The sequence below is a fragment of the Scleropages formosus genome, chromosome 24, assembly GCF_900964775.1.
Source record: "Scleropages formosus chromosome 24, fSclFor1.1, whole genome shotgun sequence".
Taxonomy (NCBI): Eukaryota; Metazoa; Chordata; class Actinopteri; order Osteoglossiformes; family Osteoglossidae; genus Scleropages; species Scleropages formosus.
Window position 1 is genome coordinate 5809768 of NC_041829.1, and position 17388 is coordinate 5827155.

General features: G+C 44.4%; 1 protein-coding gene across 3 annotated transcripts in view; it reads left to right on the forward strand.

Moving 5' to 3' along the window:
• The window catches only part of LOC108936477 (myotubularin-related protein 5-like), a 50853-nt gene that overhangs the window by 15533 nt on the left and 17932 nt on the right, over window positions 1-17388 (forward strand). For 2 of the 3 annotated variants that reach the window (XM_029248619.1, XM_029248620.1), the window contains exons 2-18: window positions 712-797; window positions 3579-3716; window positions 3836-3961; window positions 4217-4327; window positions 5687-5764; window positions 7937-7966; window positions 9878-9983; window positions 10301-10433; window positions 10880-10988; window positions 11392-11505; window positions 13354-13431; window positions 13796-13909; window positions 14047-14175; window positions 14303-14401; window positions 15895-16099; window positions 16547-16659; window positions 17121-17270. In XM_029248619.1, the coding sequence (XP_029104452.1) occupies window positions 712-797; window positions 3579-3716; window positions 3836-3961; window positions 4217-4327; window positions 5687-5764; window positions 7937-7966; window positions 9878-9983; window positions 10301-10433; window positions 10880-10988; window positions 11392-11505; window positions 13354-13431; window positions 13796-13909; window positions 14047-14175; window positions 14303-14401; window positions 15895-16099; window positions 16547-16659; window positions 17121-17270 (1919 nt within the window). The remainder of the gene's footprint in view (window positions 1-711; window positions 798-3578; window positions 3717-3835; window positions 3962-4216; window positions 4328-5686; window positions 5765-7936; window positions 7967-9877; window positions 9984-10300; window positions 10434-10879; window positions 10989-11391; window positions 11506-13353; window positions 13432-13795; window positions 13910-14046; window positions 14176-14302; window positions 14402-15894; window positions 16100-16546; window positions 16660-17120; window positions 17271-17388) is intronic. The other variant, XM_029248621.1, reaches the window with a different exon arrangement.

The following is a 17388-nucleotide window of genomic DNA, read 5'->3' on the forward strand; positions in this document are numbered from 1 at the left end:
ACAGGAATTGTGATGATTGGTTTCAGTAATCAGAAAATTTGTGACTTGGGATTTGTGGACAGGAATTCCTCTTGTCCGAGCTCCACTGTAAGACAGAAACCAGCATCCTGCTGGAATCATAAATCTCTTGTAGTTCTCAGATGGTGCTGATCAATCTGTTCATATGTCCGAAGTTGTGTTTTTGGCACTGTGGCTGGTTTTCATTATGTTTGGGTTAATACCGCTGGTGCTGTTTACTGGCGTGACTTTAAAAGGCAGCTTTGGGCCTGGTTTCGTTTCTCTGGAATGAAGTTCTTCAGGGAATGAGCTGAGTTTCTGTTTTTCCTCCTCAATCTGGAGGAAAATCCCTCATTTTAAAAAGCACTTTTCTGCAAAATAGATGCTTATTTTCCCTCTAAGTGACAATAAGCTTATTAATTTATTCAACTGGATGTTTTTTTGTAATGATGAATGCAGTTCCCACTGTACAGTATGTAGGTCTAATACAGTCAGCGTGGTCACGGAATTATGTTAAGGCATCATATATGCGCATGAAATAACTGATATTGACATATGAAAAAAACCAAGACAAATTCACGATGTCCAAGCTAGTGTGAATTGACATGTGGAAATGTCAAGCTCTGTATATCTAGGATAATTGTCCTTTAGTGTGGGATACAGGATACCGAAGTGTACCATCAGCCCCCATTCAGGCTCCTTCCGTCTCCACAGGGGGCAGTGAGGGACAAGGCTGCATTCTCCAGCGATTTCCAGAGAAGGACTGGGAAGATAATCCCTTTCCACAAGGCATCGAGCTGGTGAGTATCCCCCTAGCTGACCCCTCAACTAGAGGCATGGCCAATGGGTTCACATCAGGGATCTGAGCAAAGAAAATGGCACAGACAAGTGGGTGAGATCAGTGGGACCCGTCAACCGGAAAACTGCACTTGCAGGGCGACGTGCGTACATACTCTGCTCTGGTTGAAGCAGCCAGGTTTAAGTTCTGCTTAAACCCGAGTAAGGTGGAATCGTCTCAAGTGCAGTTAGCTGGAAAATGTGTCATCTGGTTCCTCGTATGCCCCGTTTGAACCAGAGTTGGATTACACCTTCTTCATTGACTTGCTGGCACAGTAGCTGTCATGCTACAGTCATTCATGCCTTTTGGCAAGCAGCTAATCTTTTAAAAAAAAAAAAAAATTAAGATGGAAAACAAGTGTTGGCTTGAAAAGAAAGAAAATAATTATATATTTTTGTTATTGTTCTCCCAGAGAACACTGAGATGTTGCTTATTTGCATGTTGGAGTTTGCTTTGGTTTACCGTGCAGGACTACACCCATGAACAAACTTCACATGGGCTCAGTACTATACCGTATTTAACTGTGGAGAATTTTTGACAGCTATTTTGTCTCTCTGTAGAGATCTGCACAGATTTCTTACACTAGGAGCACTATTGCTGTTTGAGTTGCAGAAGATGAGACATTTTCCAGTTTTTCTTTATTCTTAATTCTGTTGCCTTCACTATTCTGCTGTTTTACTATTGAACCGCTTGTCCAGTGCAGGGTCACAGCAGTCCAGAATCTATCCTAAAGTACCGAGTGTTAGGCTACGTATGGTATACCAACAACAGGATGTACGTCTTGCGGAGCGAAAGCCACCTGCGTTTGTGTCCAGGCATTAGTTGGCAATGAAGGACGTTCGGACAGAATTGAAATGAGAGTTTGTCCGTAGTGTTTACGTGTTGTATCTGGTGTTGCTGAGTGCTATTAAAAGCAAGACGAGGAACATTTTTTATGTTATCAGGATGAATCAGGTTAACACTTGCCAATTAAACCGGGGTTTGTGGAGAGAATGTTTTTATTTCCCGTTTTATTTTCATATACAGTCGTTTAATTTTAAAATGAATTTTAATGTAGCTCAAAGTTTATAAACTATACAAATAAAAAATTTGAGTGTACCCAGGATTTTTCCACAACCTAACCTGTGAATAAGTGGTTGGATGTCTGCATTATGTAGCTGGTTTTATTTACATTTATTTATTTAGCAGACGCTTTTCTCCGAAGCGACTTACGTTGGATACTATGTAGTGTTACCAGCCCACACACCTTATTCACCAAGGTGATTTACACTGCTAGATACACTGCTTACAATGGGTCACTCATCAATTTACAGACTGACTTTTCATCTCATTTGTTTTCAGAAATTTGAGGAACCAATCTACTCCCCCCCCTTTGTTATTCAGTGGTATATTTCATTCAACAGCCTTAAAACTCCCAGCTCTAAAATCAGTGTAGGTCTTTTTAAATTGCATAACTGATTTGTTGGATTTTAATTTGATGCTGCAGTTTGAATGCCACTGGTTTACTGTAAGTTCAAGTTTGTCATAGGTAGAAGTACCACGTACAAGTATCATGAGATTCTTCCTGAATGCTTCTCCACAGACTATGGACAAGCCAATAGAAATACTGCACAAACAAAACAATGACAGTGAGTAGTGCAATAGCAATAGATAATGGTAACAGTAGTAATAATACCAGTTGACAGCCAGAGAACTCAGAACGAGAGAGTGAGAATGAGAATGCTTAAAGTGGCAGTGTGATTGACCAATGTGCTTGGGAGGAGCAGTCCAACTCCAGTTTCTAAAGGTGGCACATTGGTTAGTGTTGTATACTCTTACAGCAGTGGGGTAAAAGCTGTTCCTGTACCTAGCAGTGCGGGTTCGAATAGACCTGAGCCACTTTGCAGATGGCAAAGAAGAGAAAAGTGCCCATGCGGGGTGACTATGAACTTTCATGATGCGCATCATGTTTCTGAGGCAGCATGTGGTGTAGGTATCCTGGGACTGCTAGTAGCTGTGTGCCGATGATCCGCTGAGCTGTTTTGACCACCCTCTGTAGAGCTTTCTTGTCCTCTATGGAGCAGCTGCCAAACCAGGATGTAATACACCCTGTGAGGACGGACTCCACAGCACACCTGTAGGAAGTGGCGAGGACTGTAGTGGACATCCGGGCTTTCTTCAGACGCCTGCGGAAGTGGAGATATTGATGGGCCTTTTTGTTGGTTGATGCTGTGTGCTCAGTCCATGTGAGTTTGGCAGTGAGGGTGACTCCTAGGAATCTGAAGCTGTGTAGATGGGTGCGTGAACTGTATCCTGTTTCCTGAAGTCAATCACCATCTCTTTAGTTTTACTGACATTGAGAGACAGGTTGTTGTTGTCGTCCTGGCACCACTCTGCCAGGAGCCTCACCTCCTCTCTGTAGGCAGTCTCATCGTTGTTGGTGATTAAACCCACAATGGTGGTATCATCAGCAAACTTTATGATGGTATTGGAGCTGTGACTGGCCACGCAGTCGTGTGTGAGCAAGGAATATAGCACTGGGCTCAGGATGCTTCCCTGTGGAGTGCCAGTGTTGAGGGTCAGTGGGGAGGAGGTATTGCTGCCAATCCGTACACGCTGGGGTCTGTTGGTGAGGAAATCCAGGATCCAATTGCACAATGTGGCTCTCAGTCCCAGCCCTAGTAGTTTGTGGGTCAGCTTGGTTGGGATGACAGTTTTAAAGGAGTAAAAGAGTAACTCTAAATCTGTAACATCTCTCTTCTAGTTCTGCCAGCCTAGCGGGTGGCAGCTGTTCCCTGAAAGGCTTCCACCGACTTACTTTGTAGCCGCACTAACTGATATTAACTCAGAACGCCACTACTGTGCCTGCTTCACGTTTTGGGAAGAGGTTGACAACACACAGGTGGGTGCAGCTAAGTCTTCTGCTGCAGCAGATATCATGTTTTCCTCCTTCTGATATGGGAATTGAGCACGCTAACTGCACATGGCCCTCCACTCCCACCCTCAATCTGTCTATTCCAGCCCCAGAAGGGCCTTTCCAGTGAAGCTGATGAAGATGAGGATGCTGGGATTGTGCAGCCCTCTCAGCTGTATGCCCCCAAAAGTCTAGTGCTTGTGTCTCGGCTGGACCATCCAGAGGCTTTTAAGGTAATGTCCGTCCTCACTCGTGACCAGAATATGAGGAGACCTTCTCTGATCCTCACGTTGACCATCCTGGACATTTCTGCCTGGCATTCCAACATGAGCCATTGATTGAACCAGTTATATTTGATTTGTTAATCTTCATCCCCATTGTCCCGATCAGCTCTAAAACCACTAAAATACTTATTTTACCTGACCTACAGCTGACCCACAACATTACAGTACTTAAAATGAGCTTTGGCTGGTTCTCTCCTTGTCTAGAACTGTCTGGGTCTCATCTACGCGGTGCATATTGACGGCCTTGGCGTCCCCCTGGAGACCCTGATCGGCAACCTGCTCACCTGCCTCATACCCATTGCGGGGGGTTCCCAGGTGAGCATGACCCCATGTATCTTCACTTTTCACCGCTCAAAACAAGAGTTGTGCCCATGATTTGTTTTACTTTTGCTCAGAAACTCTGGGAAATACGTGTTTACTTTCCATTTCCTTGATGCTGCCTCTAGATGACCGTCTCTGACAGTCACTTATGTCTCAGGGTTCATTGGACTAAGACGCAGTGTTGATAATTGACTCGCCAGGCTTGTGTCAACATGTCAAATGCTCATTTTGGAACAGTTATACTGCTAAATATGCTTTGGGTCATTAGGTTTTACTGGAATGATTTTTAATGCGGGGGAATTCCTCTTTCACTTTTCTCATGAGCTTTACTGGAATTGTAGTGGGGTTTTCATGCTCAAACTTTTAAATGTAATAAACAAATGTTATTCCTTTCAAAGTTAAAGACTTCCCCCCCCCCCCCCCCCCCAATCATCCCCAGTGTTTTACTGGAACAATTTCCTTTTTCATCTATAGTTTATGATTGTTACCAGGTTTTTTTTTTTTTTTGTTTTCCTGCAAAAAATTGATGCAGTGAACAGTTTGAAAGGACTAAGTAAAATGCATTTGATGCACCTACCATAGTTAATGTTGAAATAAAACAAACCCCCACTTTTCAGTCAGGTACATATTTTTTCATGGTTACCATCAGTCAGTATTCAGCCCATCTTGGCCCAGGGGTCAATATGTATTTTTTTTTTTTTTTTTTTTTTTTTTCCCCCTCTTCATTATTGAAGTCACGTGTTTTAAGGTTATGTTGCTTTTTATACCAGGGGATTTCAACTGTTTTCTTGAGAAGATCTTGAGGAAGGAGCCCTTGCTCTATCTAGTTCTGAGAATTGGCACAATTTCTGTTTTAAGGTACAATATTTCACATTTTGACAGAATACCACACCTTTTCATTGTGTCCTCATTCAACTTCTTTTGAATGCTGTATACAGTACAAGTCAAAAGTTTGAGTACACTTGTAAACCTTTTTTCATATTTGTTTTAATTGGGAAATGAGCTGGCATGTCTTCCTAGCTCTTGCAGCAGTTTCGAGAAGTGTAGGACACTCGTGGGTTGCTTTGCTTTCACCCTTCTGTCCGGTTCCTTCCATATACCTATGCCCAGATGTACTCAAACTTTTCAGTACTGTATCGGTCTGTGTGAGCTAGTCCACGTACAGAATTCACTTCTTTGTCAAATCGTCATATGGATGCCCTTGATATCCCTCAGGAAAGTGTGGTTGAAACCCCCTGCAGAGTGACATAGAGGCAAGTTCTCTGCACTGAGTGTGTTGTACTGAGTGCTGTAGGACAGACCGCTTTGGCTGCCGTTGACCTGCATCTGCGTATCTGCTCCTGTGTGTTGCAGATATGCGACTCCCCTGTTTGTAGTTTTAACTTGGTCCCCCAGAATCTTGCCTGTGACTGGCTTCTGGGCTGCTTTCAGGTAACTACGTCGCAGCAGCTTCTGGCAATCAACTCATTGTGATTTTGATCTAGGTCTAGATCATTTTTTTTAGTTACATTTTTTTTTAAAAGTGCATTAAATCATGCTAAATCATAGCAGTCAGTCAGTGGTCTGTGTTCTGATTTTGTGGATATTGCTAAGATCAAGTTATCAAGTGTTACTGTAAAGCAAGGGTGCTTTTCAGTTGAGCTTTGGAGTGTGAAGTGTGTGCTTTGACATTAACTGGTCTTGTCAAACATGATCTGATTCTCATATTGGAATTGATAATATGTATCTGCCCAGTCTAGGATCCTTCCCAGCTCAAATGAAGGGACTGCTCAACAGTTTTTCCATCATATTCTCACACATCCACTGGAGGGCGGACATTGTGGAAAGAGTGCTTGGGATGTATGGAACATAGGGCTTTAGTATTGGGCGGGCATAGAGTAACCTAGGATTTCCACAACAGGTGTGCGGGATGGGGTGTAACATAACCCATACTGCCCCCTCCCCCTGTCGGCTGGTTCCCCTTGGACGTGGTAGACTGACAAGGGGAGATCCGCTGCCTTACCCGTTTCTCAGATATTTTATTGTCAGGAATCCTCCATTTTCTTCTCCTTGCTTCCAGAATCCTGGTCATTTACACTTTTGTAATATTAATAACTGTTTCCTTTATAAGCAAGCCAAGTCAATCCATATCTTCTAGTATTGTGATTATTTTTAGTGACTCTTTTTTTTTTTTTTGTCTAGGAACAGATTTTTTTTCTATGAAAAAATAAAATAATGGTCGTTCACCCCTCGCACAATGGCAGTTCCCTTGTTGGATTGAATTCACAAAATTAAGTAATCCCTTTTGTGTGAGGGACAGGTGTATTGAAAACGACAACTTTCATGAGGAGCTTGTTCACTCCTGATAGATCTGCCTGCTGAGTCTCTCTTCAAGCCCCTTTCCCAAAGATCCACGTGGGCTGATAAGCCCCTGTTGAATAATGTTGCCATGCAGTTGCGCTTGAGTAAGGTGACCCTCTCGATGGGTGCCGGCATTAACCTTCTGCTGTCCTTGGCCCTTTAGTTCTTGTTTGTTCTGCACCTTACTATAGAGCCACACTTGGGTAAATGGGTGTTTAATCAGGTGTTTGAGGTCATTGTGGAATCCTTCCCTTGTGTATGTATATGTTATAAGGGCCGATGTAAGGATAGAGTCATCATTTAGGAATGTAGAGCGGCTTGTTCATCTTGTTCTCGTGTCAAAGCATGTTGGGATCGTCAAAATTGAGCACTTCATTCCCCATATCTCTGTTCCATCATTTCTGCCATCTTGTTTATGGTGACTTTTCTCACATACCATCCTAAGTTCTTTCTTTCTGCCTGCTGGTAGTCATGCTCATCCATAGTAAGTGTTGATAGAGTAGTCATATGGATTCACTTCATATGTAATAGATAATTTGCAAAATTAAGCTCATTCTCATCTCTGCCTAGTCTAATTTTATTTGCATTAGAAAATGCGTGCCGTCAGTCAGATGGTACCCAGCTTCTCTTTTTATACTTTTTTATATGGAGTGCAGTCTGTACAGAGAAGGGGTAGCAGGGTGGAGCCAGTGCTTTCAGTTAGGCTTTTCTGTTATTTTTGTTAAAGTAATGCTCTCTTAATAGCGAATTTGCTATGGAAGATATTTGAAATTTAATTTTGAATGCTCAGCTTAATGCGTGGAGCATCTGTATGCTGAACAAATGAAGGTAAGCACATTTCCTTAGTACCAGCTTATGATGTATCTTTTATGAATAAGTGCATATAGAGGAAAAACTTTAAGCTTGAATAGAGAAGCAGCGCCTGTAGTTTGTTATAGTCATCGATCTTATTTTCTTCAGAATCAGTCCAGGTATGAATAAGCAGCAGCCAGATAGGGTTTGTAGGTCACCTTTGTACTCAGCCAGTGTTCCTGGAGGGTGGAATGGTATAAAGAAGCTCTAGTGAACCCGCCACAGCATTACTGGGCCCTTGGTGATGACGCATGCACTGGGTAAAGGCACAACAGCCATCAATAGCAAGGGTAGCTGATGCTGACGAAAGCCTTTCAGTATAGTGCTGGAGCTGTGTGTTTGTGTCGTCGGGCTAATCTCGTCTCTAACCTGTCTGTTCTCCCGCCGTCTCTCTGTCTGCTGCTAACATAGCTTGACCCGGACGAGGAGGAGAACAGTGTGGTACGCCCAGCTTTTTCTTGTACATTTCTGGTCCCGGCACGCCGCTTCCGTTGGTGTCCGTGCGCTCTCGCTATTTCTCGGGATCTTCCTCAGCCCTGGCTGCTTGTATTCAACGACAGAGTTGACATCAGCGCGCTATCTGCTTGTGCGGAGCGTGATCAGACCGACCTTCGGTTCGGTTTAATCACGGATCCGAAACCCAGTTGCAGCCGACATGCTTAATCTGAGATTCTGAACTTGGAACTGAAAGCAAACGTCAGTTGACGTTGTTCAAAGATCATTTTTACAAAAGGAAATGAAAACGAGAACTGCTGTCGACTCTGAGTTGGATTGTGTTTAGACTGCGACAACTGGGTCAAAGTTGATCTAGTCATTCCCTGCATCGGACTGTCTTGTGCTACTGCTTAATGCTCATCCGGCAACTTTAGACAATCGTTTGCTAAAATGTCTTTTTCCTGCTCCAGGTTGGTGTTATTAAGGCAAGTGTGGGCAGTCCCAGTCCTCAGGGATTGGAAATCCTTTAATGTCAAATCATAAAGACCACTGAGGTAGTAGAAGCACAGTAGAAGGTAGTTGTGTGCTGTAGTACTCATGAACTGGGATTGCCCATCCTTGTTAAAATGGCACTTCTTATGCAATCGTTCTGCTTAATTTGGTTTTGTTGTCATTTTCGTTTTTTTGAGCCCAGCGTCCGTTGGGGGCTGAGCTTCTGTGTAATCATACAGTATTGTATGTCTCTTCACAGCTCTCATTTTGAGCAAGACTGTCATGGCTTGTCCTCAATGTGTTTATCAGTCTTTAAAACGGCACACGATTTCTACTGTGCCGGACCATGTCTTTCTTTTGAAAACAACCTGGAAAGTTTCTTCGTTCCTTGCGAGACTGAGTTTGCGGGAAGCAGTGATGCTGTGAACCGAACAAGAATAACATGGCTTCGAAATAACATTGCTGAGCTTTTACTGCTTATTTGGACGCTTGTTATATATTTCATTATTGAATACATCGGGTCCTCATGCTACGAACTTTTGAGTTTGTAGTTTTAAAAGATTCTTACAGAAAGAGCTTCACCTGTGTTTCTGCATCCAGCCATTAGTAGGCAGCAAAGAGCTCCCAACCGGTAGGTGTGTGCGGCTGGACGAATTCAACTTCAGTTTTCAGTCATTCTAAATTAGTGTCAATTTTAACCTTGCTGGAAATTTTTTCATTGTATTTTTTACTTATAGCTATATTCAAGACTATTGCCGAATCAACCCACAGAAAGAGTTGGATTACATTGCTAATTTAAAGCTGTTATTGATTGTGTAGACTGCAGTTTGATCGATGCTGATGAATGGTGCACGTGTTGTTTAGAGTTAATGAAAGAAAGTAAGTTCTGAAGCAGACTGGTGTCCCATCCGTGGTGTTCTCTGCCTCATCCCGATGGGCTCTGGAACACAGCGACTCTGCAAGGGCAAATGGTTGATGAAAATTCATTAATTCATTATAGCGTCATCTGAGGTTGTTCACTTAACCTGTCAGTAAATCAAAGAACGCCTGTTTATATTAAGCTTTTATTGATTTTGAAGTAATGGTTGGATTTACAGACAAACAGACTGCTGGATTTGTTCATAAGCTGAGGACCCAGTGTACCCACAATTCCATTTCATTCCAGTAGTCTTCTGCCTTTAAGGGATACTTTTTCTAGAAATAACCAACTAACTGGTAATTAACTGTGCCTCTTTGAATGGGAAATTCTGTTGTTTTGAATGACTTGGTGTTGAGTTGTAAAGGATTGTTATCGGTGAAAAGGAACAAGAGGCGTTTCCCCTACCTGGATTCTCAGGTTGAATGAGTGTTCATTATGGAGACACCGTTGACTGGCGTGATGTTGAAATAACGATCAAACCGGACTCGCCCGCTTCTCTTCTGCAGAGGACCATCACTTTGGGGGCTGGTGATCGGCAGGTGATTCAGACTCCCATTGACAACTCGCTTCCTGTGAGCGGCAGCAGCACCGCCCAGCTGTTCCGGCAGCTTGGTAAGGATGTTTCCAAACCTCATTCCTCTGCACATAGCCAGCTTTGGAGGAAGCTTTTCTGCGAATCCTGAAGAATTTAGTTGTCATGACCTGTAAGACATATCACTTTATGTAGCACATCAAACGGGGGTTCTTGATGGCTGTTTGGAAAGAAGTTGTCTTTTACTGAAACCCACAAACCATCTATGACGAAATGAAGGAGGAGATAATGTTAAGATGTGACTAGATGATTTGTGCAGTGTGTAAGTTTGTGCAGTCACGGTGTAAGGGTGTTGATGGTGTTAACCTTTCTCTTTTTTGAATCGATCTGCCTCCAGGAATTGTCAATGTCCTGTATCTGTTCTGCGCCGCTCTGACCGAACACAAGATCCTCTTCCTTTCCAGTAGCTACCATCGGCTCACTGAAGCATGCAGAGCCCTCCTGGCAATCATGTTTCCACTGAAATACAGGTGGGCAGTACTGGTAAAGGTTCATTATTTAATGTGCCTTCTTGCATATATTACAATAACTTTATGCCTGAGACTTTGAGAGCATTTGAAACCTGCAGTGTCAGATTTCCGTGAAGAGAGCTGGCAAACTAAAACACCTTTGAGATCGGACACGAAGTCTGTAACGAGCTCAAGAGTCACTGTAGTTTAAATTTTTTAATGGCATTGCAGCTATTTCCTTAGCACTTCTTAAACTGCACCAGCAGATGCCCCCCCCCCCCCATACTGTTTCTTTTTTTTTTTTTTTTCTTTCCTCCCTTGTTTTGCATGCACTTTGTTATTGGAGGTTGGTGTTGTGAACATAGCCACAGTGGACGGTGTGTTGTCAGTGGCCCAAAGTGCCGTGCTTTTGTTCAGCTTGATATCCAGACGGACCTGACCGTTATGTTCTTCCCGTCTGGCTTCAGCTTTACTTATGTCCCAATCCTACCCGGAAAACTGCTGGAGGTCCTCAGCACTCCCACGCCCTTCATCATTGGGGTCAGCTCTTTCTTCCGCTCCGAGACCCAGGAGCTGGTCAGTTCCCGACCGCCGCACGGTTAATGCTCCTGTCTCCTAGAAAAGTGGGCAGATGTCACCCTATCAGCAAGGAATGTTTTAGTAACATTTCTCTCATATAGAAACTGCTTTATAAGACGTCTTTTAATTCTTCCTTTGCACATTTAACATAGCTCATCAGTATGCATTCGGAGGTTTGAATCCTTTATATCTAATGCATAATCAAACAGGTCCCACATGTGAAGAGTCAGGGACTCCTGTGTACCTGTGCTTCTCTCTGAGGTATCTGGGGATGAGGATTTACAATGAGGTGTTAATCTTGGACAAGCTAACGGTGTCGTGCAATGGACAAGCTGTTACCCGAGGGGACCCAGTAGCGGGACCCGCAGCCCTGACGTCACTCCTGGTGTGTCTCCTGCAGCTAGACGTGATCATCGCTGACCTGGATGGAGGCACAGTGACAATCCCAGAGTGCGTACACATCTCCCTGCTGCCTGAACCTCTCCTACACCAGATGCAGAAAAGCCTCTCCATGGTAATTATGCCATTATGGGATACTCCAGAGGTCCCCCATTAGTGATACTTCTGGATTTATAGCCCACAACTAGGCTTTGTCAATGTCTGATTAGCTTTTCCTAGAATAACTTTTTTTTTTTTTTTTTTTTTTTTTAAAACTCAGAAGACAGGAAATAGCATGTCATAGATGCAAGAACACTACATTTTATTACATTTTCATGTATTTGACATCCTTCTCCAAAGCAACTTAAAACCTGAGAGACATAACAGCAGGATGTGGTTACTATATCGGTTCAGGATAACTACCTTCCTCAAGCGTACTACTGCAGGAGGTCTGATTTCGATTGTAATTTGGCTCTAACCCATTTGCTACCTGTTGCCCCCTGGATTATTAGATGAATGAATTCAAATTCTGGGGAATGTTTTACCCTTGTGGATGTTTGCTAATGTAGTTTTGTCAAATATTCAGCAGAATCTGTAAGCTTAAAATCGAATAGTTGATATGGACAAAACGGTTTCCTATGCAGTTTATTTATATAGTCTGTAGTTTTTCCTTTTATACTTTTGTCCATATAGCCTGGAACTTGAAGGCTTTTTTTTTTTTCTTTCTTCATTTCACGGCTCTTATCAGAGCCACACTTGTGAGACCTGCAGCAGTACATAAATAGCAGCTCATTCCAGAGCATACTGTAGGAACATGGTTAAAGATGTACGTTTGGCTGCGATGCGTCCGAGCGGACCTCTGTGTAAGAAGCTCGCGGTATTGGAACAAAGCTGGCAGGGTCCAGGGGTCCCCTCACCCTATTTTATTCCGGACAGAAGATCCAGACAGGAGTCACTCAAGGAAAGTGCTTCTCTGGCATGCTGTCAGATCTCAGGATGGTAATACCTGAGGGGAAACTGATAGTAGCACCTTTATATGATAGACTATTAGTTTGGTTGGAAAGATGGGTCTTGGATTGTCTTGCCGCATGTCAACAGAACTCACTGAATCTTCTTCTAATTCTTATTTGGGCTAAACACAAAGTGGATAGAGGGATATGTTTGGATCATTTCCACATCAACTAGTTCCTAAACCCGGGGGGGCGCGATGGGTTTGGCCTGTACCCGCTGTGTGGCGGGTCTGGGGTTTGAGCCCTACTTGGGGTGCCTTGCGGCGGACTGACGTCCCGTCCTGGGTGCGTCACCTTGGCCTTGCGCCGTGTGTTGGCGGACGAGGCTCCAGCTCATCGCGACCCCGCTCGGGACAAGCGGTTGTTGACATTGATTGAATTGGTTGGCTACTTCCTAAACTTGGAAACAATCCATAATGCTATAGCTTTATCCGTAACTTTTGCAGAACCTAACCAAAATGCACGTTTTCAAAATGCATGTGTTTTAAAAAGGATTTTTCTGACATTGATTTAAATATTTTTATCAACTTTGAGCTACATTTAAAATGTTTTGATTACTCAAAGTAAAAAAAAAAAAGTATGCGGAAACAACTGTTTAATGCTAATTAAGTCATCCCATAAATATGTGCAGCATCAATCATGTTGTTATTGATCATGGTCACCTAAAACACCAGACAAGAATTGTAAACACTGTGGAAGGGAGTTGAATTCACACAGTCCCACATTTCTCTTTTACTGCCAGCTTCAAAATATGTGCAGGTTTCCTTTGCTCCAGACAGAAATTTTAGAAAACAAACTAGTAAAATACTGCAGGAAATAATTTATAAGCAAGACTAAATTTTTGTAACTTTGAACATCTGTAACTTGACTGACTGTAACGCGAGAAGCCCATGTATCCGGAAACGCTTATGGACCGCCCAACGGCGGGTGGGGAATACAGTGCAAAGAGTTGCTACTGTTTTTTTCTTTTCCAGGTTCTAGATCCTGAGCTGGAACTAGCCGATCACGCTTTCCCACCTGTCTCCACACAGCCCTCTTCCCCAAAGATACAGGTAACCCCTCTGTTATCCTCTTTAGGTTCTAGCTTTCATTCTGTCACACTGTGTATGTTGCCCTCCAAGTCCTCTCCACTCCTCTGCTTTCCGTAAAATATGGTGGAAACGGGTAGTGGAGAAAACCTCACTGGCCAAGGTATCAGTCTCACACCTTTTCTCAAACTGACTGTGTATTATACTTCTTCTCCTGGTCGCAGCACTTCTCTGTTTTATGCAGCTGCTGGGTGAGAAATTTCATTTTGAGAAGTATAGATATGCTGAAATTACTGCATGTTCTTTCTGAAGGTTTTGCATCAGTTTCAAATGGAAGGAAAGTGTCTCCTCAGCGACGGTTGTTCTGTCCCCACCTGCTTTTTCACAGGACAAGGAGATTCGTGCTGTGTTCCTCAGGTTGTTCGCCCAGCTCTTCCAGGGCTACCGCTGGTGTCTGCACATAATCCGTATCCACCCCGAGCCCGCGATCCGCTTCCACAAGGTATCATTCACACAGAGGCAGATGACTTAGAGATCATCGACGTACTCGCCGGCGCGTTCCTCGTTACCGCCCGGCGGTTAGATCTAATGCAGTAGATGTCCTGTTGATGCTGGCTAACCGAGCTTCCCTCTGTCCAGGCAGCTTTTCTGGGCCAGCGGGCGCTCGCTGAGGACGATTTTCTGATGAAGGTGCTGGACGGCATGGCCTTCGCCGGCTTTGTGTCTGAAAGAGGGCCGCCTTTCCGGACCAAGGATCTTTTCGATGAGGTGAGGGAATCCTCCTGCCTGTAACACAAAACTGTTTTAGTCTTTCCTGTTTGATAGATGAGTCATGAATAACTGTCCATTTTGGACCCCATTAACCTCAGATTCCCACCATTCCCACCTCTTCCAGCTTATTGCCCATGGAGTGGAGCGTATCTGCCAGGAGGAAGGAGATCCACAAAAAGGAATGAGCCACATCAAGGAGCTGGCTGAGCAGCTTTTCAAAAACGTACATGCCGGTCTCACTCTTCATTTCCACCTTCCTTTCCTGTCTCAAACCATGCAAGTCCACAGCTCAAGTCACCGTTTTTTGTTTTTTTCCCAACGATTTGTTTGGCAAACGTTGGGCTCATAGCAGTTCACTATAAGGTCCTGTCTTATGCACATGAAGAAATGCACAATATGTACTTTACTGTGGATTTGTTTATGGGCTTTTGGAAGGGTTTATCCAGGATTGGCCAGATGTAAAACATGGAGAGAATTTCTTGTGTCATGGTTTGGTTGTGCAACTTTAATGTATGTTTGTACAGAAGCTTTTCATGAGAAGGTAAGCTTGAGTATTCTTCCCTGCGAGCTAAAGCAGCACATTTCTGCGGGGATTAAGACAACATTTCGAGGAAGGTTCACACCCCGCGTGACCCCCTTCGGATGAGAATCGAGCCCTCGGGAAAAACCCCGCAAGACCGTGCCGTGGCGGTTTTGGGTTTCCGCAGAGAGGACACTGCAAACCTCAGGTCACAGGGAGACGTTCTTATTCGAAACACCATTTTTGCTGACGTGCCAAAATAAGGAATCCTGCCATACTATCACTGCTATGTTTTTCCCCGTGTTGGGTGTTGTAGTGGTGTTTTAATTTTAGCCTCCTTGCTTTTAATCGGTGGTTGTGGGGAAACCAGAATGCAGTATTTGAGGTTCAGCTTGGGGTGAGCCCTGTTAGAAAAGCAAGCGTGAAAGGCTTAGGTATTGTGAGGCCACTGGGGTTAAAGGCACGTTTGTGTTTGCGGAACCACCCCGAGATGATGTATTCCTTGTAACGATACGTATTATCCTGCGCCAAGTATCCATCCGAGAATGGGTAGACTCGCAATAAAGGATGCAGCTGGTCGGTAATGGTGTTTTGGTATTTTGTGGCATTTACGTGATTCAAACAGTGCTCAGCTGAATTGAAGACTTTGTCATTGTATTGCTGTGCATTACAACGAAATTATAGCGGTATTCCCTGAGTTCTTTAGACAATATAAAACACTTAAGTATGAAAATGAATCAATTTAAACAGATAACAGAGTAAATAAGAGGGGGCGTGGCGGGTCTGGGGTTCGCGCCTCGCTTAGGGCACCTTGCGGCGGACCGGCATCCCGTCCGGGGTGCGTCCCCTCCACCTTCGGCCTTGCGCCCCGCATTGCCGGGTAGGCTCCGGCTTGCCCCGACCCCGCTTGGGACAAGCGGTTGCGGGCAATGCGGTGCAGTAAATAAACAGATAATCGCTATAATACAATAAAAATCAGGCAGCGTACTAATAATGTAATTCCCAACACATCACCCCATTACTACCAATCTGTACATGTACTATGTATGCTTAATAAAGTGTCTAGTGAGTGTACGGGTAAGTGTTTTGTGTATTAGTGTGTATTTGTAGCAAACTGAAGTGTGTTGCACAGGCTTGGCTGCTGTACTAAGAGTCCGAGTCGAGCGATGACCTTCCCTTCTCGTACCCCCCTCTAGGAGAACCCATACCCCACCGTAACCGTGCACAAGGTCCAGAGGCCCACCGAGGGCTCCCACTTGCGCCCCCACCAGGCACTCTTCCCCCACCTAGACGAGGTCACCGTGCAGCTTTTCATCGACCACGCGGCGGCCAAGCAGAAGGCCGCACCCCTTGCCGTCCGCGCCGAAGTCAAGTGCACGGTGCCATCTGGGCCGCCCCTGGGTGGGTGGAAGCTGACAACCTGCGTTTTTTCTGCAGTCAGCCCTACGTGTTGGTGTGTAGGATACCTGGTTAACAGAGGGGGACAACAGGTAGCTTAGTGGTTAACGGCATGGACTAGTAATCTCAAGGTTGCCAGCTCAAGCCCAATTCTCCACTAATGCGGTAGTACCCTTGAGCATGGTACTTACCTTGAATTGCTCCAGTAAATTACCCACCTCTGTGAATGGGTCAGCATGAAATTATCAGAGTTTTTGCTTTAACCTTGTACATGTTGCAGTACCCCTTAAACCTAATTTATTCTACTCAAAACAAATTTTATGAATCGTATGCGAGTCATTGTCATTTTCGTACGACGAATATGCATTCGTATAAGTTGAAAGTAGAAGGTTGATCGGCTGTGTTGTCGTTTGATCCCCGAGTGACAGCGGCTCTAAACTGCTTTTCCAGGCGACGTTGCTGACAGGAATGGAAACGTTCTGGCGAACAGCGCCCGCAGACAAGAGGTGGTCAGGAACTGTATCACGTACATCTTTGAGAACAAGATGCTGGAGGCCAAGAAGGTGAGGAGAGCAGATGATCACATACAGTATACACACGTACACGCACGTACGCAGAGATTAAGGAAATTCCCAGGTAACGGCCAGTTGAATCCTGCTACTTGTCCTGTCGTGCTTTGTGAATCATTGATGGGAATGCTTTTAGATGTACCTGATGGCATTCTAGGGTATTTGGAAGGGACTTATGCCTTTTTTTTTTTTTTTTTGAAAAAGTTTTACCATGCACTTCATTTCTCGTTTATGTGTCAAAGTACATGAATCCTCTTTTACCTTTTGATAGAAGGCAATTTTTCCCTTGGGGAGGGGGGTTGGTTCAGGCATCCGTCCTGACCGATTCTTACACGGATCAAATTAATTTATACGTTTGCTTGAACTTACATTGCCTTTCATATGTAGATAGTAGCATCCGACTAGGAATCTCTGGTTTGAATATTCAGTTAGATTTTCTGCTCCTTTGCCCTCAGCTGCTGCCGGCCGTGCTGCGGGCCCTAAAGGGTCGGGCGGCCCGGCTCTGCCTCACCCAGGAGCTCAACCAGCACGTGCTCCAAAACCGGGCCGTGTTGGATGATGAGCAGTTTGACTGCATTGTGCGCATGATGAATTGTACGCTCCAGGTGGGCCCCGTACACTCATCCATTCACCGCGTGCGGTGTCGTCGTTCATGTGATGTTTTGATGACGTTGCTTGCTAGATTTCTGGCAAATGGCTGCAGCAGTGAGCTGGCAGGACTGT